The 24,884-nt window shown below is 47.2% G+C and overlaps 1 protein-coding gene across 2 annotated transcripts in view; it reads right to left on the reverse strand.

The window, feature by feature from the left end:
• AMN (amnion associated transmembrane protein) overlaps positions 1-24,884 on the reverse strand; it is a 106,984-nt gene that overhangs the window by 67,288 nt on the left and 14,812 nt on the right. Inside the window, exon 1 of one of the 2 annotated variants that reach the window (XM_068252284.1) lies at positions 3,759-3,960. The exons of the other annotated variant lie outside the window; for it this stretch is intronic. Within the exon in view, the coding sequence (XP_068108385.1) occupies positions 3,759-3,798 (40 nt within the window). The 5' untranslated portion in view covers positions 3,799-3,960. Of the gene's footprint in view, positions 1-3,758; positions 3,961-24,884 lie in introns of those variants that run through there. 2 annotated transcript variants of the gene reach the window in all.

The following is a 24,884-nucleotide window of genomic DNA, read 5'->3' on the forward strand; positions in this document are numbered from 1 at the left end:
TAATGGTACAATTTTTTCCTTCAGATTCGATCTTTCAACACAAGTTTTTGTTGATCAAATTGTATAGAAAGCTTCACCGTTTGCGGCACAAATTGGTGAGATACGATTCTTTGCTCGATCGGAAAAGGAACATTTACCCGAAAGTTGGATTTCTGATTGAATCGGCATGTAAAACCTTTTTGCTGTGGGCCCCGATGCAAGTTTAACATTGGGGCCCCTCAAGCACTCTATACATAACAATTGATACGACGCACCAAAACCTGCCAATGGCAACTACAGTGTCAGAGGTGCAAGAAGGGGATGGAAAACAGTTTAATGATTACCACTATTCAAAGTATCTATAGAAGTAATTATTATGAGCACAGGACCAATAGAGAGCTAATACTGTAGTTGAGGGAGGGCCCTTCGGGGCCCCTCTGGCCTAAGGGCCCCGATGCGGTCGCAACCTCTGCACCCCCTATTGCTACGCCCCTGCCAATGACTGTGCTCAGTACAGTGCTGTGTAATAATCCAGCAGTGTACTCAGGTTTGTTGTGAACTGTAATGGGTATAAGGGGAAATCGCGGTGCACTGCAATCGTGGTTTTCTCTTGATTTTGAGCATGCGTGCGATTACGTTTCCTGACGTGTAATATAAAAAAAGCAGTGGGATGTTTTTCAACTGCTGCATGCACTAGGTTTTTGATTGGACGGATCACACTCCTCTGTACATGACATCATCATCCACTGTGCCCTTGCGATCAAAAAATGCAGGCGCTTTGGTTTGAACAGCATGCAGTGTGTAGGGGCCCTAAGGACCCGTACACACTGGCTTTGTTGCATGTTTATAATCGCATGTGTTTTTTACAATCGCAAAGCTTTGTGAAAAATAATGAAAATCGTAATGAACTGTACCACTATGGTGCGATTTTAGAAAATAGCAATCGCAGCGACTGCAGCGCTTTTTCAGTGCTGCGTTTGAAAAATCGCATACAAAATGCAATGCGGTTGCATTGTCTTTATGCGAAGTCAAATCCCAGGAGACCTTGCAACTTCCTGTTGAAGAACATTTCAAGCCAATCACAAGAAAAATAGAAAAAAGTACACTGAAAAAGCAAGCAAAAACGCAAACGCATTGCAAAAACGCAAGCATGTCACTTTAAAATCACATTGAGTTTGTGATTGCGATTAGCGATTTTCAGCGTATACAGGCCCTTAATGTATGAAATCTGCGCCCTGTCTGTGAGCGGTTTGGCTGCTTGCTATATAAAGTGACATGGCTACTTTCCTTCCTGTAAGTCAGATATAACCATCAGCTATTTTCAGAACGGAAGGAAAGAATGCCGGAATTTTTTTTCTGAATGAAAGAATCCAGTCGTGGCATATTTCAGTCAGCTGAATAGAATTCGCGCAGCACATCCGCCGCATCCCTCTCTGCGTTTCACTTCCCAAAAGCGCACAAAAGCGAAACTCAAATGACTGAGCAGAAAAAAGGGGTCTCTAGATTTCATTTCTGCAAATTTGTAGTCTTATGGACAAACACATTACATTTTTTAAATGTATTTATTTATTTGAGCATTTTGCGCATAAACAAAAAAAAAAACCCATTGTACTGAGTCGCCAGTCACACTTGTCAAGTTGTCAGTACAAATTCTGCAAGTGATTTTGCATTTATAATTTTTAAGGGCATTTATTCAATGAACTCTTATTTGGCTCTCACATTTTGAAGATTTTTTTATGAGTTTGTATGCGATTTGTTGGTTTGCAATTTTTTTTGCGCATAAAAATGAAGTTCATTTACATGATAATGTATGTCATTAACTTCAGATTACATACAATTTTTGCAAATAAATTTTTGTAAAGAAATGTGATTGTTTACTCATTCTCTTGCATTGAAACACAAATTGCAAAACGCAACGCAACGCAACACACACACACGATTTTAAAATGCTCTAAGGCCTCATCCACACCTAAATCGAAAACGTAAGTGTTTTGCATTTTTGTGCGCAGCCCCTCCCCCCCCCCCCCTCCCCTCCAGGTGCTCCACTGCGCGCTGCATTTCTTGTAAAATCGACTTTCTAAGTGCTTTTCCAGAGCAGTTTTGTAATTCACTCCCTGACGCAAGTTAGGAAGTGAACTCTTTGACCCGGAAAAGAATAAATACAATGTATGTATTCTTAAAAACGCAAAACGCAATCGCTGCACAAAGAGATTTTGTGAGCGTTTAGTGTTTTTCCCATAACTTCCATTATAGCAAAAACACCCCAAAAATGGTCCAGGCACCGCTTAGCCGACTGCAAAGCGGGAGCAACGTGCCGATATGCACCTTTGTATAGAAATTCATTGCACAAGCATTTTATGGGCGATTTTGAAAATCGCCTGCGCTTTAAAAAAGGGCAACTATGCCCTCAGTGTGAACGAGCCCTAAAAGATAAGCAACAGCATAATAACCTTTAAAGAAAAAAAAACATTTCTTTGTTACAGCTGATACAAATCCTGCAATAAATCTGCAATGTGTCTACTTCCTGCTTTCATGGAAGCAGACATTGGGCCTGATTCACAAAGCGGTGATAACTCAGTTATCACGCCTAAAAGACTTTAGGCGTGATAAGCCGTGCACTGCTGAGTTAGCACCGATTTTGCTCTTTATCGCGCGCAAAGTCCCGCGCGCAAAGTTTTGCGCGTGCAATCGCGCAATTCCGCGAGCAGCGCCCATAGGGTTTGATGGGCGCATCGCGCGAACTGCACCGTGCGCCGGGCGATTGCGCGCGCGGAATTTCGCGCGAGTTTCATTTTATCACGCCTAAACTGAGTTTAGGCGTGATAAAGGGCTTTTCACAGGCGTGCAAACACTTTGCACCGCTTTGTGAATCAGGCCCATTGGGTTAATATTCTGTGTTTACATATTAGCTGTGTCTGCCGACGCTTGCCGAATTTCTACGCTGACACAGCTGAGAGATCAAATTACACTAGGGATTATTACTTACAGATGAGGGGAGAATTACACAGGCTCATCTCTCTAAATACATACAGGGTGCATTCCTCTCTATTTTACTTGTGTCCTGTGCAAGAGTTCAGGTCCACTTTAAAACGCAGCACGGGGGCGTAGTGGTTAGCGCTCTCGCCTTGCAGTGCTGGGTCCCCGGTTCAAAATCCCAGCCAGGTCAACATCTGCAAGGAGTTTGTATGTTCTCCCCGTGTCTGCCCGGGTTTCCTCCGGGCACTCGTGTTTCCTCCGACGTCCCAAAAATCATACAGGTAAGTTAATTGGCTTCCCCCTAAATTGTTTCCGATCCGCTCATAAAAGCGCTGCATGTCACATTTTTTTAATCGATTTTGCCTCAATGGAAGGTATAGGAAAAATGCAAAACGCTCACAAATCGCTTTGTGCAGTGATTGCGTTCGCGTTTTTAATAATAAATACATTGTATTTATTCTTTTCCGGGTCAAAAAGTTCACTCCCTGACTTGCGTCAGGGAGTAAATAAAAAAAAACGCTCCGGAAAAGAGTTTTTAACCAAAACGCACCGCCCACCCAAGCACCAGGAATCGAAAAAAAAATTGCGGCAAAAAACGCCCAACGCGAACGTGATCGGAACGCAATGTGAACGAGGCCGAAGGGGGCCTAATCCTGCATCATCTCGGAAATGTTTGCATCTTGTTGACAATCGGTAATAATCGCATGAGACACACAGCCAGCAATACGACAGCTTCAGCCTCTTATCTCCGCCAGCGGCCTATACTGTATAATACATACCAGCAACATCAAATCTTTACTTACTGCAGAAGGCAAGTGAAAGCAAGAGAAGAATCCTCTTCATTTTCCTCAGCCGAGTCTTACTCTGCGCAAACCTTGCACTTTGGCCTGAGCTGTGTCATGTGACAAGACGACCAACGGCCAGGAATTCCGCTGAATAAGCACAAGTTTACCGTTTCCTTAGGTTGTTTTTTTTTTTATTTTAGCAAAAGGTAGAAAAGGCCGTCTGGTGCTCTCAATATTGTTAAACTTTATTTATAAAGCACTAACACTCAGCACTGTACAAAAGTCAGGGGAGATATTACAAAATCAAGCAATGTCACTAAGAGACACTATAGCCTTCAACAGCGTTACACAAAATAGTGATGCAATAATGTAGTGATAAATAAAGATGAGTCACTGATACAGTGACCAGATTTTTCTTGGCTCAACCTGGGACAGAGGTGGTGTGTGTGTGTGTGTGCGGGGGGGGGTGTGTGCGCCAAAAAATGGGCATGACCATGATCACAGTAGGAAAATGGACGTGTCCATGACATGGTGTGGATGGAGTGAACTGTAATGGAACTCTGAGGCAGTGGGCCAGAGTTTCCTCCCAAAACACAGATAGGCAAAGTGACCCTAAGGGCTGGAACCCACAGGAGCGCTTTTGGCAGCGTTTTGGCAGCACTGCGATACGCTAGCAGTTTGCCAAAACGCTGGGCTAATGTAATGGATGGGGCAACTTCCACAGGAGCGTTTGCGTTTCCCAGAAACGCAAACGCAGGACCTGCAGCATTTTGGGAGCGTTAGCGCTTCAATGTAAAGTATTGAAACGCTAGCAGAAACGCTCAGCAAAACCTAAACTGAGCGGTTTTGCTAGCGTTTTGCGGTTCAGCACACTGTAACAAAATTAAAAATAATTCACAGGACCAATCAGGATAAAAACGCAAAACGCTACGCACCCGCTGGGCAAAATAATACAATGTTGCAAAACACGACCAAAAACGCGCATGAATCCGCTTGCAAACCGCTCAGACAAAACGCTAGCGGTTGCGTTTTGCGTTTGCTGATTTCAGTGGGTTCCAGGCCTAAAGGTAATTAGGCAATGTTCCCCAGACACATAAGAAAAAGCAGTGTTCCCACAATGATGTGGTGAAATGGGAGATTTGCATCATGGATGACAGTCCATGACATGACATGACTATTTAGTCTGTAAAGTGCTGCAGAAGATGCAAGTGCTACATAAATACATGATAATGATATGGTGGGACATTAGACTTTGACTATGGCTGGGATTAGATTGTAAGCTCCACCAAGGACATGACTACATTCTCTGTCAAGTGCTGCCTTAGATGCCAGTGCTATATAACTACATGATAATATCGTAGGACATTAGACTATGACGGGATTAGATTGTGCATGTAATCTGCAGAAGCTGCTGATGCTACAGTATTCGCATACCATTTAATAATCATGAGCCTACAAAAAGCCAAATGCTGCAACAATAACCCCAAAGTAGCAGATGCAGTCTCTATGATCATCAAATTATGACACATGAATTGCAATAACCGTTACCGCTGACAAATGAAATGCAACTACCGTTACCTCTGACGCATGAAATGCATCAGAAAACGATTACTCCGACTCTGCAAACGGTAAATGAGGCAAACATTACCTCATGCGGCCACAGAGTCCCACGGTTGGGACACCCAGCAGCCAAAAGTGGGACATAACCTGGGACACATTGCAGCCTGGGACAGGGGACCCTGAACCTGGTACGTGCCCCAGGTAAAATGGGACGTCTGGTCAGTGTAGAGTCCATATGGTGGAAGAGAAGAGCGCATGAGGGAGGAGGGACAAATAGACTTACAATAGACAACATAGACAAATAGACTTACAATAGCCAACAAATAGACTTACAAACTAGGGGGTGAGGGACACAAATGGGGGGGGGGGGGGGGGGTAGTGAGACAGAGGGAGGGGGTTGGAGCTCGTGGACCTGAACTCTTGCACAGGACAGAAGGAAAACCTAGATAAATGCTCCTTGCATGTATATAGAGAGTTTAGCTCATCTAATTCCCCCTCATCTGTGACTACATACAAGTTGTAATTTGTTCTCTCCCCTGTGTTAGCTGACTGCCATGGCAGAGATGGTGGATAACAGCAGAAGATTGGCAACGCTCCTAGGCTGCAAATGAAATGAAACCAACAGAGGTGTGCAGAGCCCCCTAGGGACTTAAATACACACCTTGAATACAAATCAGATGCAAATTATGCACTAATTCCTAATCTAAAAATCTGAATGCAAACTGAAGCACATGGATGCAGCTAGCCATGAGTATACTTACATTTTTTTGTACAGCAGGAGATATTGGCAGCCCTTCCAGACAAAGGCTGCACCTGAATTAACTACCTGCATAGATGTGCAAGCCCAAACACAGGCAAATTACACAACTTGCATTCAAAACAGGTACAGCAAAGGAGGATGTTAGCTTCAGCAAAACAATATGTGCACAGATTATTTCTTACTAGACTCTTCCATGATGATGAAGTGCCCTCACAGAAGAGACCTAACAACTAATCTAACAATTAAAACATAATTCTTACCTGGTGCTGCTAGCCAGAAATGGTATACACATTTTTTCAAAAAACAGAAACTTACTTATGGCTAGCTGCATCCATGTGCTTCAGTTCAGATAAGGGATTAGTGCATAATTTGCATTTGATTTGTATTCAAGGTGTGTATTTAAGCCCCTAGGGGGCTCTGCAAACCTCTGTTAGTTTCATTTTATTTGCACTGCCAATCTTCTGCTTAAAAAAAAAAAAAAAAAAAAAAAAAATGTGTGTACTATTTATGGCTAGGAGCACCAGGTAAGAATTATGTTTCAACAGTTAGATTAGTGGTTAGGTCTCTTCCGTGAGGGCACGTCATCATTGTGGAAGAGTCTAGTAAGAAATAATCTATGCACATATTGTTTTGCTGAAGCTAATGTCCTACTTTGCTGTTTTGAATGCAAGTTGTATAATTTGCCCATATTTTGAGCTCAGTACATCTATGCAGATAGATAATTCAGGTGCAGCCTTTTGTCTGGAAGCGCTGCCAATATCTCCTGCTGTGCAAGAGATGGCAGATAAGCTCATTTGAAAGCACAGGATCTAAACAATACAATATGTCTGCTTCCATGAACCAGGAAGTAGAAACAGTGCAGATTTATTTTTGGAATTGTATCAGTTGCAACAAAGAAATGTTTTTTGTTTAAAGGTTATTATGCTGTTGCGTATCTTTTAGAGTAGAGAGGAAGTTCTGAGTTCAGGTCCGCTTTGAGGCCTGCTTGAATGAGTTGAAGGTGGGGTCAAACCTGGTGGGAAGATGGAAGGAGTTCCATACAGTAGGGGTGGCTCTGGAGAATTCCTGAAGCCTCACGAGTGAGCGGGGGGGGGGGGGGGGGGGGGGGGGGGAGGCATCCTTAGAGTGTTGGAGGAGAAGAGAGCAGGTTGGGGAGTATCTCTGGATGAGATTGTAGATGTATGAAGGGTGAAGGGGAGGTATAATGGATGGATTTGTATGCCAGGCACAACAGTGTAAACATAGCTTCCAACTGTCCCCCTTTTGGAGGGACAGTCCCTCTTTGGGAAAAAAAATCCCTCTGTCCCTCTTTCTCCCCTATGTGTCCCTCTTTCAAGACTGATGTATAGATCTGTGTAAATATATGTATTTTTTTCTTAAATTGATATATTTTTTATTTTCAAATGTTAATATGAAGGAAAATGAGCCAGGATAGAAAGGACCAGTGTGGTTTAAATTATAAAACAGCATATTTTTCTTTTGAAATCTTCATGGTATGCGTGACTAAGGGTGTGCCGGGGGTGTGGTTAGAGGTGTGACATGGGCGTGGTTAGAGGTTGTGGCATGTGCATGGCCTAAGTGTCCCTCTTTCTTTTCTCAAAAAGTTGGGAAGTATGGTGTAAATGTAATTCCGAGGGGTCAGGAAGCCAGTGAGGGGACTTGTAAAGAGGGGCAGCTGAAGAGGAGGGCTGGGAGGAGTGAATGAGCGTGGCAGCTGTTTTTAATGGACAAAGTGTGAAAGGACCCATAGGGCTCGATTCACAAAGCGGTGCTAACCCAGTTAGAGACTTTAGGCGTGATAACCATTGCACCACACTGGTGAAAAGCCAGTTTAGGCGTGATAAGTTTAGGCATGCTAAGTTTAGATCGCGCGCAAAGTCCCGCACGCAAAGCAGCACCTTTAAACTCTATGCGAAGTGCACCAGACTTTGCTAGCGCAAAAGTTTTGATCAGCTGTGCACTGCGGTGCTAAAACTTATCACGCTTAAACTAATCACACCTAAACTTATCACGCCTAAACTTATCACACCTAAACTTATCACACCTAAACTTATCACACCTAAACTTATCACGCCTAAACTTATCATGCCTAAACTTAATTTAGGCGTGATAAAGGGCTTTTCACCAACTGTTAGCACCGCTTTGTGAATCAAGCCCATAGCCTTCTGCCCCAAGGGCAGATCACTTGACGTTACCGCTCACTGCACAGAGTGGCAATAGGGGGAAAAAAAATCTGCAGTGATGCACTTTGCCAGCAGTAACAAAGCCGCCATCTGCGATAAAATGAAGACGGAAAAATCACAGCTTTAATTAGTAAAGTTCTTTTAGAAAAAGAAAAAAAGAATACATCCCCATTTTATTCAAAAGTGTCAACAGATTATTAAATATTTCCCAGCACAGGCCAAGATTTTTAAACCCCTCCCCCAGTGCTGGTAAAGGGACAGCTCTGACCGCTGAAATCAACAGGCGGACTAATTATATACCTTTATGTTCCCCCTTCTGATTCTTCCCCCAGCAATGTTCTTTTTTCAGATTCTTATTTGATAATCGGACTTCCTCTGCACAGTCATTGTGGAACAGATTTAGATAAGAGCAGATAAGAGACTTTACAGGGGGGGTTTCCACTAGCCAGAGAGGTTAATGTACCATATTGTGCATTCTGCTGCCTTCGGTATTTTTCATCTGTAGAAATCTCTGTTCATGTCGACTTTGAGCATCTCTCTCCCTGACACCCCGCTGCGTCGCTGCATAGAATTCGCCTGCTTTCCGAATTCCAAATATAGTCCTGGTTCTGTGCAGACAATCAGTGCAGGGCCAATACAGATCGCCAATCGCTGTAGCCAGTGGCATACCTCGGGCAATGACAACCCCTCCCCCCCCCCCCCCCCCCAAAAAAAGGAAAGGGGTGAAGGAATGAGTGCAGCATGCTAAGCTGGTGCCAGGTATAGGTGCCCCCAGTTTAGGTAGCCTGGAATAGTTGCCCCAGCATAAGTAGCCTGGAATAGTTGCACCCAGCATAGATAGCCTAGAATAGTTGCCCCCAGCATAGGTAGCCGCATTCAACGAATAGAGTGAAGGAGAGCGTGGCATGCTAAGCTAGTGCCTGGTATAGGTGCCCCCAGTATAGGTAACCTAGAATAGTTGTCCCCAGTATAGGCCAGTATAGATCATCTGGAATAGTTGCACCCATAGCCTGGAATGGTTGCACCCAGCATAGATAGCCTGGAATAGTTGCCCCAGTATAGGTAGGCTGGTATAGTTGCCCCCAGTATAGGTAGCCTGGAATAGTTGCCCCCAGTATAGGTATCCTGGAATAGTCGCCCCCAGTATAGGTAGCATGGAATAGTCGCCCCCAGTATAGGTAGCCTGGAATAGTTGCCCCCAGTATAGGTAGCCTGGAATAGTTGCCCCCAGTATAGGTAGCCTGGAATAGTTGCCCCCAGTATAGGTAGCCTGGAATAGTTGCCCGCAGTATAGGTAGCCTGGAATAGTTGCCCCCAGTATAGGTAGCCTGGAATAGTTGCCCCCAGTATAGGTAGCCTGGAATAATTGCCCCAGTATAGGTAGCCTGGAATAGTTGCCCCCAGTATAGGTAGCCTGGAATAGTTGCCCCAGTATAGGTAGCCTGGAATAGTCGCCCCCAGTATAGGTAGCCTGGAATAGTTGCTCCCAGTATAGGTTGCCTGGTATAGTTGCCCCCAGTATAGAAAGCCTGGAATAGTTTCCCCCAGTATAGGTAGCCTGGAATAGTTGCCCCCAGTATAGGTTGCCTGGTATAGTTGCCCCCAGTATAGGAAGCCTGGAATAGTTGCCCCCAGTATAGGTAGCCTGGAATAGTTGCCCCCAGTATAGGTAGCCTGGAATAGTCGCCCCCAGCATAGGTAGCCTGGAATAGTTGCCCATAGTATAGGTAGCCTGGTATAGTTGCCCCCAGTATAGGAAGCCTGGAATAGTTGCCCCCAGTATAGGTAGCCTGGAATAGTTGCCCCAGTATAGGTAGCCTGGAATAGTTGCCCCCAGTATAGGTAGCCTGGAATAGTTGCCCCAGTATAGGTAGCCTGGAATAGTCGCCCCCAGTATAGGTAGCCTGGAATAGTTGCTCCCAGTATAGGTTGCCTGGTATAGTTGCCCCCAGTATAGGAAGCCTGGAATAGTTGCCCCCAGTATAGGTAGCCTGGAATAGTTGCCCCCAGTATAGGTTGCCTGGTATAGTTGCCCCCAGTATAGGTTGCCTGGTATAGTTGCCCCCAGTATAGGAAGCCTGGAATAGTTGCCCCCAGTATAGGTAGTCTGGAATAGTTGCCCCCCAGTATAGGTAGCCAGGAATAGTTGCCCCCAGCATAGGTAGCCTGGGATAGTTGCCCCCAGTATAGGTAGCCTGGAATAGTTGCCCCCAGTATAGGTAGCCTGGAATAGTTATATGCAGTGTAGATAGCCTGGAATAGTCGCCCCCAGTATAGGTAGCCTGGAATAGTTGCCCCCAGTATAGGTAGCCTGGAATAGTCGCCCGCAGTATAGGTAGCCTGGAATAGTTGCCCCCAGTATAGGTAGCCTGGAATAGTCGCCCCCAGTATAGGTAGCCTGGAATAGTTGCCCGCAGTATAGGTAGCCTGGAATAGTTGCCCCCCAGTATAGGTAGCCTGGAATAGTTGCCCCAGTATAGGTAGCCTGGAATAGTTGCCCCCAGTATAGGTAGCCTGGAATAGTTGCCCCAGTATAGGTAGCCTGGAATAGTCGCCCCCAGTATAGGTAGCCTGGAATAGTTGCCCGCAGTATAGGTAGCCTGGAATAGTTGCCCCCAGTATAGGTAGCCTGGAATAGTTGCCCCAGTATAGGTAGCCTGGAATAGTTGCCCCAGTATAGGTAGCCTGGAATAGTTGCCCCCCAGTATAGGTAGCCTGGAATAGTTGCCCCCAGTATAGGTAGCCTGGAATAGTTGCCCGCAGTATAGGTAGCCTGGAATAGTTGCCCCCAGTATAGGTAGCCTGGAATAGTTGCCCCAGTATAGGTAGCCTGGAATAGTTGCCCCAGTATAGGTAGCCTGGAATAGTTGCCCCCCAGTATAGGTAGCCTGGAATAGTTGCCCGCAGTATAGGTAGCCTGGAATAGTTGCCCCAGTATAGGTAGCCTGGAATAGTTGCCCCAGTATAGGTAGCCTGGAATAGTTGCCCCCCAGTATAGGTAGCCTGAAATAGTTGCCCCAGTATAGGTTGCCTGGTATAGTTGCCCCCAGTATAGGAAGCCTGGAATAGTTGCCCCCAGTATAGGTAGTCTGGAATAGTTGCCCCCCAGTATAGGTAGCCAGGAATAGTTGCCCCCAGCATAGGTAGCCTGGGATAGTTGCCCCCAGTATAGGTAGCCTGGAATAGTTGCCCCCAGTATAGGTAGCCTGGAATAGTTATATGCAGTGTAGATAGCCTGGAATAGTCGCCCCCAGTATAGGTAGCCTGGAATAGTTGCCCCCAGTATAGGTAGCCTGGAATAGTCGCCCGCAGTATAGGTAGCCTGGAATAGTTGCCCCCAGTATAGGTAGCCTGGAATAGTCGCCCCCAGTATAGGTAGCCTGGAATAGTTGCCCGCAGTATAGGTAGCCTGGAATAGTTGCCCCCCAGTATAGGTAGCCTGGAATAGTTGCCCCAGTATAGGTAGCCTGGAATAGTCGCCCCCAGTATAGGTAGCCTGGAATAGTTGCCCGCAGTATAGGTAGCCTGGAATAGTTGCCCCCAGTATAGGTAGCCTGGAATAGTTGCCCCAGTATAGGTAGCCTGGAATAGTTGCCCCAGTATAGGTAGCCTGGAATAGTTGCCCCCCAGTATAGGTAGCCTGGAATAGTTGCCCCCAGTATAGGTAGCCTGGAATAGTTGCCCGCAGTATAGGTAGCCTGGAATAGTTGCCCCCAGTATAGGTAGCCTGGAATAGTTGCCCCAGTATAGGTAGCCTGGAATAGTTGCCCCAGTATAGGTAGCCTGGAATAGTTGCCCCCCAGTATAGGTAGCCTGGAATAGTTGCCCGCAGTATAGGTAGCCTGGAATAGTTGCCCCAGTATAGGTAGCCTGGAATAGTTGCCCCAGTATAGGTAGCCTGGAATAGTTGCCCCCCAGTATAGGTAGCCTGAAATAGTTGCCCCAGTATAGGTAGCCTGGAATAGTTGCCCCCAGTATAGGTAGCCTGGAATAGTCGCCCGCAGTATAGGTAGCCTGGAATAGTTGCCCCAGTATAGGTAGCCTGGAATAGTTGCCCCAGTATAGGTAGCCTGGAATAGTTGCCCCAGTATAGGTAGCCTGGAATAGTTGCCCCCAGTATAGGTAGCCTGGAATAGTCGCCCGCAGTATAGGTAGCCTGGAATAGTTGCCCCAGTATAGGTAGCCTGGGGGGGGGGGGCACCTACACCTGGTTTCCTATACTGGGGGCATTAATACTAGGGATGATCGGAATCAGCTAATTCCGTTCCGGATTCCACCAGCACTAAATTCCGTCGCTATGACATTTCCACGGAACTTTGTGAATTTCTGCAGAATTCCACATTCCGGCGGAAAAATGAAAGTAATCGCAAATGAGACCATTTTTATGCTTAATGGTAGCCTATAGTACCTAGTTACTGTTCCCCTGGGCTTTTTTATTTTTTTCCAGCAGGAGATCTCCCTTCCTCCCCTCCTCCTCCTCCTTTATCTTGTCTTGTCTTCCCGGGATTTGTAGGATGTCAAAAGCCAGCTCACATATATTAGCCAGGGATCGAACCCAGGTCTAGTGCTTGGTAGGCAGCTCTCCTCACCGCTATACCACCACCAACGCTACATGCTGAAGCCAGCCTAGCATGTACCATTATGATATATCCAAGAGAAAAATGAGCTTGTTTAGGGATTTGTAGGATGTCAAAAGCCAACTCACATACATTGGCCAGGAATCTAACCCAGGTCAAGTGCTTGGAAGGTAGCTCTCCTCACCACTAGCTACCTATATTGAGGGCACCTATACCTGGCTGTCTATACTGGGGGCACCTATGCTTGGCTACCTATATTGAGGGCACCTATACCTGGCTGCCTATACTGGGGGCAACTATACCAAGCTGTCTACACTAGGGGCAACTATACCAGGCTACCTATATTGGGGGCAAGTATACCAGGCTGCCTATATTGGGGGCAAGTATACCAGGCTGCCTATAATGGAAGTGTTGTTTTTTTTTTTTTTTTTTAATAATGTGCCTGGCCTGGGGGAGGGGAGGAAGGAGGGGGGAGGAGAGGTGGGGCATCCAAAGTTTCACAGGGGGGCCCAGTGATTTCTAGTCACGCCCCTGCAACGCAGAACTGTGAACAGCCCCATAGCATTGTATGGGCAGTGAGTTGACATGCAGAATTATTCTGTAATGCAACTGATGAACTGTGAACTAGCCCTTACACTACACTTTCACTTTAAAGTTTAACTCTAGCCATAAATCTACTCATATCATCTCTTGATATATCAGAGTGCCAAGAAAGACCCCGCTTTCAAATTTAAGCAGGTTTTTGTAAAAGCATACATGTCAAACTCCGGCCCATGGGCCAAATCTGGCCCTCGGAGCCATTAAATTTGGCCCTCAAGTGGTTTCCTCACTTTGCATTATGTTTGGCCCACTCTAGGCCACCAGGGAAGCTATATTGGAGGTGAAGCCCTAGATCACCAGGGAAACCAAATGGGGGAGGTAGGGGGACAGCACTAAACACCCGGGAACTGTATAGGGGAGTGTGGGGGCCTCTACACACCAGGGAACTGTACAGGGCAGGGTGGGGGTCGCTAGACACCAGGGAACTGTATGGGGGAGAGGTGCCATTAGACACCAGGGAACTGTATAGAGGGAGGAGGGGGCCACTAGACACCAGGAAACTGTATAGAGGGAGGAGGACCACTAGACACCAGGGAACTGTATAGAGGGAGGAGGACCACTAGACACCAGGGAACTGTATAGGGGAGGGAGGACCACTGGACATCAGGGAACTGAATAGGGAAGGGAGGACCACTAGACACCAGGGAACTGTATAGGGGTTGAAGGGGGGTCATTGGACAACTGGGAACTTTAGAAGGGAGGAAGGTGGCCAGTAGACATTTTAGTTCACACTTGCATTTGCCATGCAAACGGACCAGATCTTGATCGGATCCTGATTGGATCAGGACCTGATCCGGATCGGAACCATATGGTTCCGATCTGGATCCGATCCGGATCCGGTCCGTTTGCATCAGGCATGCATCAGGCTGCCATCCGGATCCGTGGGCAAAAAATAGTGAAATTTAAATAAAAAAATGTTGGGGTCAGCAGAAGGTGCACCTGGTGCACCTGTAGAATCAGGTTCCTCCGCTGTAGGCATCACCTCCACCTCCGATATTCTGCCAAACAGCTCCAGCACGTCTGTCACTGCTGCTCCACTCCAGACATGCTTGGCCCATGTGTCCCCATCCGAAATGGTCGCTTGGATACGCATAGGAAGTGGGGTAGAACGTCAGGTTTTTGTAGGCAGTGTGTTCTGTGCCTTCCGTTTCCCATTGGTTTCTGTGTTCCGGATGGTGCTGTCAGGCTCAGGTCCGGCTCCGGTCCGGGTGCGTGGGCCGGAGATCCGGACCCAAAAAATAGCGCATGTTGGAAAAGTGTCCGGAGTCCGGATCCGGTCCGGCTCCGTACTGTACGGAACGTACGTTTGTGAACGTCCGCATAGCCTTTGCATTGCTATGCTGAACGTACGTTCCGTTTGTACAGTATACGGTCCGGATCCGATCAGGCGGATCCGGACAGGGAACGCTAATGTGAACCGGGCCTTAGGTTGGCCTGCGACTAGGTCCCAGTGTACAATTTCGGCCCTTTTTGAATTTGACACCCCTGCTATAAAGTGTTTCACAAGTGTGGTCACGTGACTTGAGGCAGCCCAGGTAAAGACTTTAAAGAGGAACTGTTGTGAACATAACGTAATTAATAAAATTGATTATTTTTACCTTTTAATATTAAATTATAAAGTATTTAGTCAGTGTTTGCCCGTTGTAAAATCATTCCTCTCCCTGATTTACATTCTGGAATTCATTTCAGGTTGCGACATCTTTAGTACTGGCAGGTGCAGCTCTATGGAATGTTCGCTTACTGAAAGTCGCGAAGCCAAAGCCAGTACAAATTACACCTGGTCTCCCAGAATGTTTGTGGAAGGGGGGGGGGAGGGGAAAGGGTTCCACATAGCTAATCAGCCTAGGCTAAACCCCACTGGGAGGGTGGGGCTATATTTAGTATACAGCAATATATAGATAAAGGAAGAAAGGAAGTTTTTCTGATGTTAAAACCAGGAAATGGAAAAGTGGGTGCCCGGAATAATTTACTGTATTCAACTATATGTTACTACAGGGCCTCTTTAACCAGCTCTGTGGACGAGGTTGTTGCTTCGTTCATTGTGCTGCTCACAGTGCCAGGGGGCGGGGCATGGACATGGCTGCCTGAGAAGATTGGGGCATGCAGGCGAAGAAGTCTTTGGTACAGGAAGTAGCCAAAGAAGGGACTAAAGGAGCTAATACTTAGAAGCTGGTTTGTTTTACATCAGGTCATGAAGGAACTTGTGCAGAGATGAATACAGAAAAGCTCTGACACGGCTGGGTATAGAATCCGCTACAACTGCTGATTGATTGAACCAATGTTGGAATTAGCATGGCGGAGAGGCTGTTTGCGGCCCCCCCAGACACAGCGGTGCAATCATGCCAGGTATGCCGGCAATCATCACGCTCTAAATCCGGCTCCTGATTTCACTGCAGAAGCAGCCGGGGGGTATTTTACTCTCCGCTGGGATTCTTATTCCCTCTGATGAGGAATCACGCCTCCCCCCCCCCCCCCCCGGCACTCCCCCCATCACCGCTGTGATACACGACTCACAAAAATGGGATTTCTCCCCCTTCCAGCACATTCAAGATAAATTCATTCTAATGAAAAATGCAGTATTAGCTCCCCTTTTCCTCTCCTGCTCTTCTCTTGTTTCATGTCAGCCTCCTTCAGACGGCGCTCTCTTCCCGTCTTTATTCCGAACAGGTTTTGGACGCTAAACAAATCGCTACAAATTTTCATTGATGGGAAAACGCAATCATAAAGGCAACATTGTGCTTTAGGCTAGATTCAAGCCAGTGTTAAACATCAAAACAGATGAAACTACTGCGGGACGCCTGCGATACCACTGAGGATTAGTTCACACGCGGATCTGGACGATGGCCACGTCGCTCGTAGCTCAAGCGCTTCAAATGAATGGACAGCGTTGGTACCGTCGTTTAAGCGGACGCCGCATTTTTTTGTTGTCTGAGGCGATCCAGGGAGCAACAGATAAGAACAGCAGATGAGGTGAGGTGGGAGGAGTCAGTGTAGAGATTTTTAGAGATGAACAGCCAATGAGAAGTGGTGGGATGAGCCAGTGTAGAGATTTGCAGAGAGGAGCAGCAGATGAGAGGTGGGAGGAGCCAGTGTAGAGATCTGCAGAGAGGAGCAGCAGAAGACTAGTGGTGGGAGGAACCAGTGTAGAGACCTGTAGAGAAGAGCAGCAGCAGATCAGGAGAGGTGGGAGGAGATGATGTAGAGATTTTTAGAAGGAAGCAGCAGATGAGGAGTAGTGGTATGAGCCAGTGTAGAGATTTGCAGAGAGCAGCAGCAGATGAGGAGTGGTGGGAGGAGTCAGTGTAGAGATTTGCAGAGAGGAGCAGCAGGAGAGGTGGGAGGAGCCAGTGTAGAGATCTGCAGAGAGGAGCAGCAGATGACAAGTGGTGGGAGTTTAACTGTTCTGAGGATGCTACGGTGGAATGAGTTGGTGACACAGGTAGAGGGTGACTGTGCACGCACATTGGCACAGCAATCTATTAATTCGGCATTTCGAAAATTGGAACGCCTATACGAAAAGAAGTCCCGCTTTTGGTGGAACATTAAATATAACAAGGAATACATTCATGACCATTTTGCACCTATGTGGTTGCGTTTTCAAACATTTCCACATAGGAAGAAATTAACCACGGAATTTAAGAAAAGATGGGGGGACAATTTTGATAAGTGTGCACAGGTGTGCCTTCTGTTGATGACAGGGATGGATGAAGCAGAATTGTGTACAATAGAGATAGAAATTGTAAAAGTTTCAAAAGAAGTAGAGCCCCTGACTGAGAAACCCCTTTATAAAAAACGTAACAAACAGCTTGAAAATCATATTAAAAAATATAATAAGGATCTAGTGGTCCTCCGTGACAAAAAACTTTTTCAAGATCGCTAGGCTTACAAGTCGGGCGTAGCTTATAGGTGGGAAACAGGGGGCAGTATACCCAAACCTAAACCACGTAAACCTAGACCTAAAGCACAAGCCACGGGTCAACAATTGCCAGATACGGCTGAGGAGTGGGATGCTTCAACAGTGAGTTCTGCAGCTGCCTCCTCCTTCGCTAGTGGCACCAATTTAAAAGAAAAATAAACCTAAACATACTTATCCGACTCGATTACAGGAAAAGAATATACATAAAAAGCCTCCAAAAATTAATAACCCAAAATGCACACCAGAGACAGAGGACGGAGAGGGGTTGGGAGCCGTAGGTGGTTCCTCGTATTCCTCCTCGGGACATTTTTTAGATTGAGAGAACCTGTGAACAGTCCAGAGAGGACAGACCAGTGTTTACAGGTGATTAATCTCACGGGCACTGAACTGCCAGAATCAGTGGTTGACCTGTTAAGTAAAGATCTGGGTTTTTGCCCGTTACAACAACTTGACCATTTTGAATTTATTGTGAAGAAAAACAAAAGTTTGCTTTCTTAAAAGAGAAAGAATTTGCGATAATTCAGGTTGGAGTGAGCTTGAGATGTCTCCCAGTGCATCACTGCTGAATATATGCAAATTAACTATTGTACCCTTAGAAGCTAAACACACCTCCAGAACCGCTGGAATGCAATGTGTCAGCTTGTTCATTTGTACAGAGCCATAATAATCCAACATGCATACAGACTGTTTCGGATTGTTTGATCCTCATCAGTGCATGGCATAGATTAATTTGGCTCTATGCAGTAGGGCTTGTAACACTGAGAGGTACAGACTAACCAGCAAGCTCATGGTGACCCAGAACTCATTGGAGTGTGTGAGGGGCTACAATGGTCCTAAAAGCCCCCTTACTAAAATGCTAAGAAAAAAAAGTTTGCTTTCTTAAAACAGAAAGTATTTGCGATAATTCAGGTTGGAGTGAGCTTGAGATGTCTCCCAGAGCACCACTGCTGAATATATGCAAATTAACCATTGTACCCTTAGATGGCGACGAATTTATTGTGGACCTGCATTTGTTTTGCAGGAAATTGTTTTTGATGCAATATCATCGTGACGTCAAATGCCCAGCATCAACAGATGAGGCAGTTACTTTGACGCAAAGTGATCGGGGAGCCTTAGAGGACCTCAATTGTTTAGAGGCCGAATCTTCCCTAAGGCACTTGTATACACAGAATTTTGAGATTCCCACCGGGGCTGGCGGACCCCTCTCTGTTCAACCTAGATTTTTTGAAATTAACAAGAATATATATAGTCGTTCCAGGACTTTTCCACCGCTCTCAAGTAATGTCGGCATACGTACGTTCATGCGGGCAGTGGAAAGAGACGTTTCTGATCTTGACCCGGGGGGAGAGGGCATGTCAACTCTGACTGCGGGTGAATGTGAAGCAATGGACCTTCTTGCGGAACATATGGATTGGACTATTAAGCAAAGGCGGGAATGTGGTCATTATGACCACAGTGGACTATCGGACGATGAGCCTGGACCTCTTGGGCCAACGGGCGTGCTACAGGAGGGTCTCGGCATCCAGAGTTGACTGTTGTCAAAATCGACTTTTTGAAATCATTGACGAGGCGGTTTGCAATAATTCAATTCAATTCAATTCACTTTATTGTCATTGTGTAACATAACGAAATTACTTTTCATGACAACCCCACGGTGCATATAGGGAACATAGTGATAGTAACAAGGAAGAGAAGAAATTATACAAGTATGCCAGGTATTACAGATGTTTAAACAATTTGTACACAGTGGTAATTATTTCAGAGAGGATTCAGAGTTCATCAAGTTTATGGCGGATGGGAAAAAGCTGTTTTTTAGTCTGTTTGTGTGTGTGCAGATTGATCTAAAACGTTTACCTGATGGAAGGAGCTCAAACAAGGCATTTCCAGGGTGAGTGTTGTCCTTGATAATGTTTTTGGCCCTTCTCACGCTGCGAGTATTATACGAAAGTTCCAGTGATGGTAGTTCAGTGCCAATAATGGCTTCTGCTGTTTTAACAACTCGCTGCAGGGCTTCTCTAGTAGCCTTCGTGCAGCTGTTGTACCAGGCCGTCATGCAATTGGTCAGAACGCTTTCTATAGTGCATCTGTAGAAATTAACCAGCAGCTTCTGTGGGAGGTTAGCGCGCCTTAGTTTCCTCAAAAAGTAGAGGCGTTGTTGTGCTTTGCCAGTTAGAGCTAAAGCATTGTCAGCCCAGGACAGGTTCTCTGCGATGGTGACTCCCAAAAATGTGAAGCTGGAAACTCTCTCCACAGCCTCTGCATTGATCATTAGTAGTAGGTGAGTAGCCTTTTTGGTGGTCCTAAAGTCCAGAATAATTTCTTTGGTCTTCTTTGTATTTAATAACAGGTTGTTAATGTCGCACCATGCAGTCAGGTTCCTAACTTCTTCTCTGTATGCAGCTTCCTTATTGTCTGATATAAGCCCAATGACAATCGTATCATCTGCAAACTTAACAATTACGTTTGAGGTATGGATAGGCTGGCAGTCATGGGTGAAAAGTGCATAGAGGAGAAGGCTTAATACACAGCCCTGTGGCACGCCAGTGCTCAGGGTAAGGGTGGAGGATGTCTGTTTTCACAATAAGGTGATTGATGGTAAGATTTCCATATTTTTAAAGGTTTTACACCCCATTCTTCCAACGTTTTATGCACTACCAAAAGTGCATATGCAGTTGGAACACCCACCCGGTCGACCGATTGTATCGGTGAGAGGATCATTGACTGAGAAGATTAGTATTTATATTGATCGCCATTTTCAACCACATGTTAGAGCTTTACCATCTTATATCAAGGATCCCACACACTTGTTGAAGGTATTGGAGGACCTCCAGGTCCCGTTAGGGACTCTGTTGGTCTCCCTGGATGTCGAGGCCCTCTATTCTAGTATACCCCATGGCCCTGGGGTCCGGGCTGTCGCTTCCTTCTTGGGGGTTTTGGGGATGCAGGATGCCGACCACAATCAGTTTTTGTTGGACTTATTACAGTTTTTACTTAACAACAATGAATTTACATTCGACAGGGATTTATACCTCCAGGTGCAGGGTGCGGCGATGGGGACAACATGTGCCCCATTCTACACAAACCTGTACCTAGGGGATTGGGAACGTTCCCTATTTTCCGGCGATGCTCTTGCGATGTACCTGTGCCACATACTTGCGTGGCACAGGTACATCGATGATATCTTTATATTGTGGACGGGTACCCGTGTGCTTATGGAACAATTTATACATTGTCTAAACCACAATGACAGGAATTTGCGTTTCACATCAGAGATGAGTCCTGAGGGGCTGCCTTTTTTTGAATATTTTCAGCTCTATTGATAGGGATGGATATATTTTGACTAATCTGTTTCGTAAATCGACGGCTAGCAATGCTTTGCTACAAGCAAAAAGTTTCCACCCATCGCATACACTGAGGGGGATCCCGATGGGACAGTATTTGCGGACACGTCGTAACTGTTCTCAGGATGAGACATTTGAAGAACAAGCTACTCAGTTGAGACAGAGGTTCAGGGCACGCGGTTACCCCGACAAAAATTTGCAGAAGGCGTATAATCGAGCCAAATCGGCCAATCGTCTGGATCTTTTAAAAATTAAGTATACAAGAGGTAGTGACAAGACAACAGGTCACTACGTTTTGCCGCTGGCCGCTCCTGCCCCGCCTCACTGCACTCTCATTGGAGAGTGCGGGTATGTATGAGCTGCGTAACGAGAATGTAGCCACGCCCCCCTGAAGAAGCCGGAGGCCGGCGAAACTGTCGGGAGCCGCTACTCGCTTGCTCCATGGGACGCCACGCCACCCTGCAGCCCACCACAGAGATCCTTGGCAATACCATCTGCTTGGGAAGGCTGCCTACTAGCGCGGCAGGCTGATCTTGCTGATTGTAACGATCGGTGGGCGCAGAGAGTATCTGATTTCCGGTGATCTGCAGTATCGCCGGAAATACAGATATATACCAGATTATAAGTGATCTGCAGTCTCACCGATAATCCGATATACAAACTAACCTCTGTTCGCCTGAGTAGAGTGTAGTGTTTTGGTGTAACAGTAACACTAGGAGGCCTAGGCCTCAGTGCAGCAAGGAGAACTGCACGGATTCCTTCCGCAGACCTGAGCTCTCCAAGACGGGAGGAGTCAGACTGACAGTAGAAAGGAAAGTCCGAGAGTGACACTCAGGAAGAAGTGTCACTAACAGGACTGGGAACCGCCTCCAATCGTGAGGTCGGTTCTCGAGGTCAGACAAGCCAGGTCGTACACACACGGACAGATAAAGTACAAATACAGTAGGCAAAGGCGGAGTCAAAGTACAGGCAGGGTTCAGCAATGGGGTATCAGATATATCGGGGTACAAAATCAGGAGGCAGAAACAGAGTCTAGGAACGAGCCGAGGTTCGGCAACAGAGTATCAGAAATATCGAGGTACAAGGTCAGAGTTCAGGAGGATAGTCGAGGCAGGCAAAAGTCATAACAGAAAATCACAATCAAACTAGTACTTTAGCTATCAATAATCTAGCTAAGTGTAGGATTACAGCTCCAGCTGGTCCCGGCACACTTAAGGATCTGACTACGGATCTGGGTGCTCCCACATATGTGATCGCACGCCAGACAAAGAGCAAGTGAACAACCAGCAGTATATATACTCTAGGACCTTTCCAGGACCTCCCTAATTGCTGGTCCAATGAGAGCAGTGGAATTTGTCAGCTGACCCAGCTGGTCAGCCGACACCCTTCTAACTGCTATTTAAACTCTGCCTCTCTGCTCGCGCGCGTGTAAGTCTGAATCTTGGTGGACTATCAGTCCCAGCCACACCAGTACTGTCATGCAATGTATCTAGTGCGGGGGCCGCCTCTGATGCGGATTCCGCCGCACTGCCTATGCGGCATGCAGCGTTTTTTCCGCGTTGTGACGCCATGCTGGACGCGGAAACAGCCGCCTCACCTTGAGAGACGGCGGCATTTCCGCGTTTCCTTACAGTACCCCCCCCCCCCCCCCCCCGAGGAGTGGACTCCGGACAACTCCTTCCAGGCTTTTCTGGATGTACCGTATGAAATTCCCTCACTAACTCATCCGCATGCATGCGGTTCCCAGGTACCCATTGCCTCTCCTCAATGCCGTACCCCTTCCAATGTACGAGATACTGCACCGAGTTCTGTACAGTACGTGAATCTATGATTTTTTCCACCTCATACTCGGGTTGGGCATTGACTAAGACAGGAGGAGGAGGAGTGGGACCCAGCTGGACTGCGGGTTTGAGAAGTGATACATGGAAAGACCTCACTCCCCGCATGCTGGTGGGAAGATCAACGGTATATGTGACCAGGGCCGGATTTGTGGAAAGGCCTCCAAAGCCCAGGACTAGGGCGACAAAATTTGCTACTGTTTGTGGGGCGGGTCTACGGTGACAGTCTAACTGCAGCTGTCACCCTCCTCCATGTGTCCGAGGCTGTTAGCTGAGCTGCCCGCCCCGCTGGCCGCTTTGCTCTGACTGTGTGTGAAGTGAGCAGAGCAGGCGGAGGCGGCTGCGGTAGCCTGGCTACGAGGAGGAGGAAGCCGGAGTACTAAGGAGGAGATCGAAAGCGTGCGCACCGGCAATGGAGTGATGTTGCCTGGATTTGAGTGAGCCTGCCTGCACCAGTGGCAGATTCTCGCTCCTGAGTCCCAGGCAGTTCAGGCTCCAGGCATCCAAGTGGCGGCAGGGACAGCGTGCAGATCTTTCAGCAGGGCGCACTGTGGCAATTATAATGCCTTCCACTGAAGCACAGTGCAGACCAGGAGACTGTAGATGGGAGGTCTCGCGTTGCCGCTGGGGCTGATGGATGCATGAGAGCCCCAGGGCACAGGCACCGAGGAGAACAAGAAGACCTCCTTCCCTATTTATCTGCTGAGCACATCCCTGGCTCCAGCTTTCAGCGTCTGCACCCTGCCTGCACTCTGTAAGTGAAAGTGAACATAAGCTATGCCTGTGTAGTGTGTATGCTGCCGATGCTGCCCAGCTTCCTCTCCTCCTCAAGTTACATGACATTATTCTACCTCTGTCCCCCGTGACTTCAGCCTTAGCTAGATATCTTTCCCCTTTGCTATTTAGCACTCGGCAGCCTCTGTGTCAGCTATCATCCTCCCAGGTCAGATGAGGTCAAAAGTAGAGATGGGAAGTTCGGATCTTTTCAATGATCCGGATGATTCGAATCGGATCATTGAAGAGATCCGGATCTTTGATCCGAATCTCGGATCATTTTACTACCGGAAGCATTCGGGGGTGAAATGAACAGCAGGACAGGTCTGTGGATAGGAGAAGGGGAGGGGGGCGGACACACAGAGAAGGGGAGAAGATGGACAGAGGGCAGGGAGTGGACAGAGAAGGGAGGAGGGACGAGCAGAGAGCAGAAATGTTTGCACGTAATACCCACATGCTGAAGTCATATGCTGTACATATATTTCACCTATATGCTCATCTGTACACTTTGAAAGAAAAGGTCGCACAGTGAAAGAAAACATTCCCAGAAGATAAGTGCAGCTGTTTAGTGCCGAGTGCAGGAGGATCATATAATTGCCCAGCAATCACAGTGCCTGCAAAGTTACTGAGCTGTGCTGTGCTGAGCCAAAAGCTTCCCATGTGATCACTGTGCAGCACTACGGAACAGCCAGCCTATAATGGGCAGCACATTGCAGCCAGTATGTGTGCTCTACACATATCTGGCAGTGGCACCCATGTCCCCTCTCTCATCTACCTGTCTCCCTGCAAGGCTGCCTCCCATCCAACAGAGCGATCCCTGCTTCCAGGACCCCGCTGCCCGCTGAGAGGGGGCGTGTCGCTCATGGCCCCGCCCCTTTTGCGATCCGAATCGTTCATTTTGATGATTCGGATGATCGACTCATAAAATAGATTCGGATCAAAGATCCGAATCGTTCATGATCCGGACAACACTAGTCAAAAGTCTTGCAGCTGCCTTGCTGCTGGAGCTGACATTGCAGCGTGTGGAGGAAGGAGATAGCTTTAGTAAGATTCTGTGTGTCCCCCCCCCCTTTTTCCCTGTCTCTCTCTCCCCCCATCTCTCTTTCTCCCCCTCTCTCTGCCCCTCTCTATCTCTCTCTGCCCCCCTCTCTCTGCCTCCCTCACTCTTTCTCCCCATCTCTCTGCCTCCCTCACTCTCTTTCTCCCCATCTCTCTGCCCCTCTCTCTCTTTCTCCCCATCTCTCTCTTTCTCCCCCTCTCTCTGCCCCTCTCTCTCTTTCTCCCCATCTCTCTCTGCCCCCTCTCTCTGCCTCCCTCACTCTTTCTCCCCCTCTCTCTGCCCCCCTCTCTCTGCCTCCCTCACTCTTTCTCCCCATCTCTCTGCCCCTCTCTCTCTTTCTCCCCATCTCTCTCTTTCTCCCCCTCTCTCTGCCCCTCTCTCTCTTTCTCCCCATCTCTCTCTGCCCCCCTCTCTCTGCCTCCCTCACTCTTTCTCCCCCTCTCTCTGCCCCCTTCTCTCTGCCTCCCTCACTCTCTTTCTCCCCATCTCTCTGCCCCTCTCTTTCTCCCCATCTCTCTCTGATCCCCTCTCTCTC

Source organism: Hyperolius riggenbachi, chromosome 9 (assembly GCF_040937935.1).
Source record: "Hyperolius riggenbachi isolate aHypRig1 chromosome 9, aHypRig1.pri, whole genome shotgun sequence".
NCBI lineage: Eukaryota > Metazoa > Chordata > Amphibia > Anura > Hyperoliidae > Hyperolius > Hyperolius riggenbachi.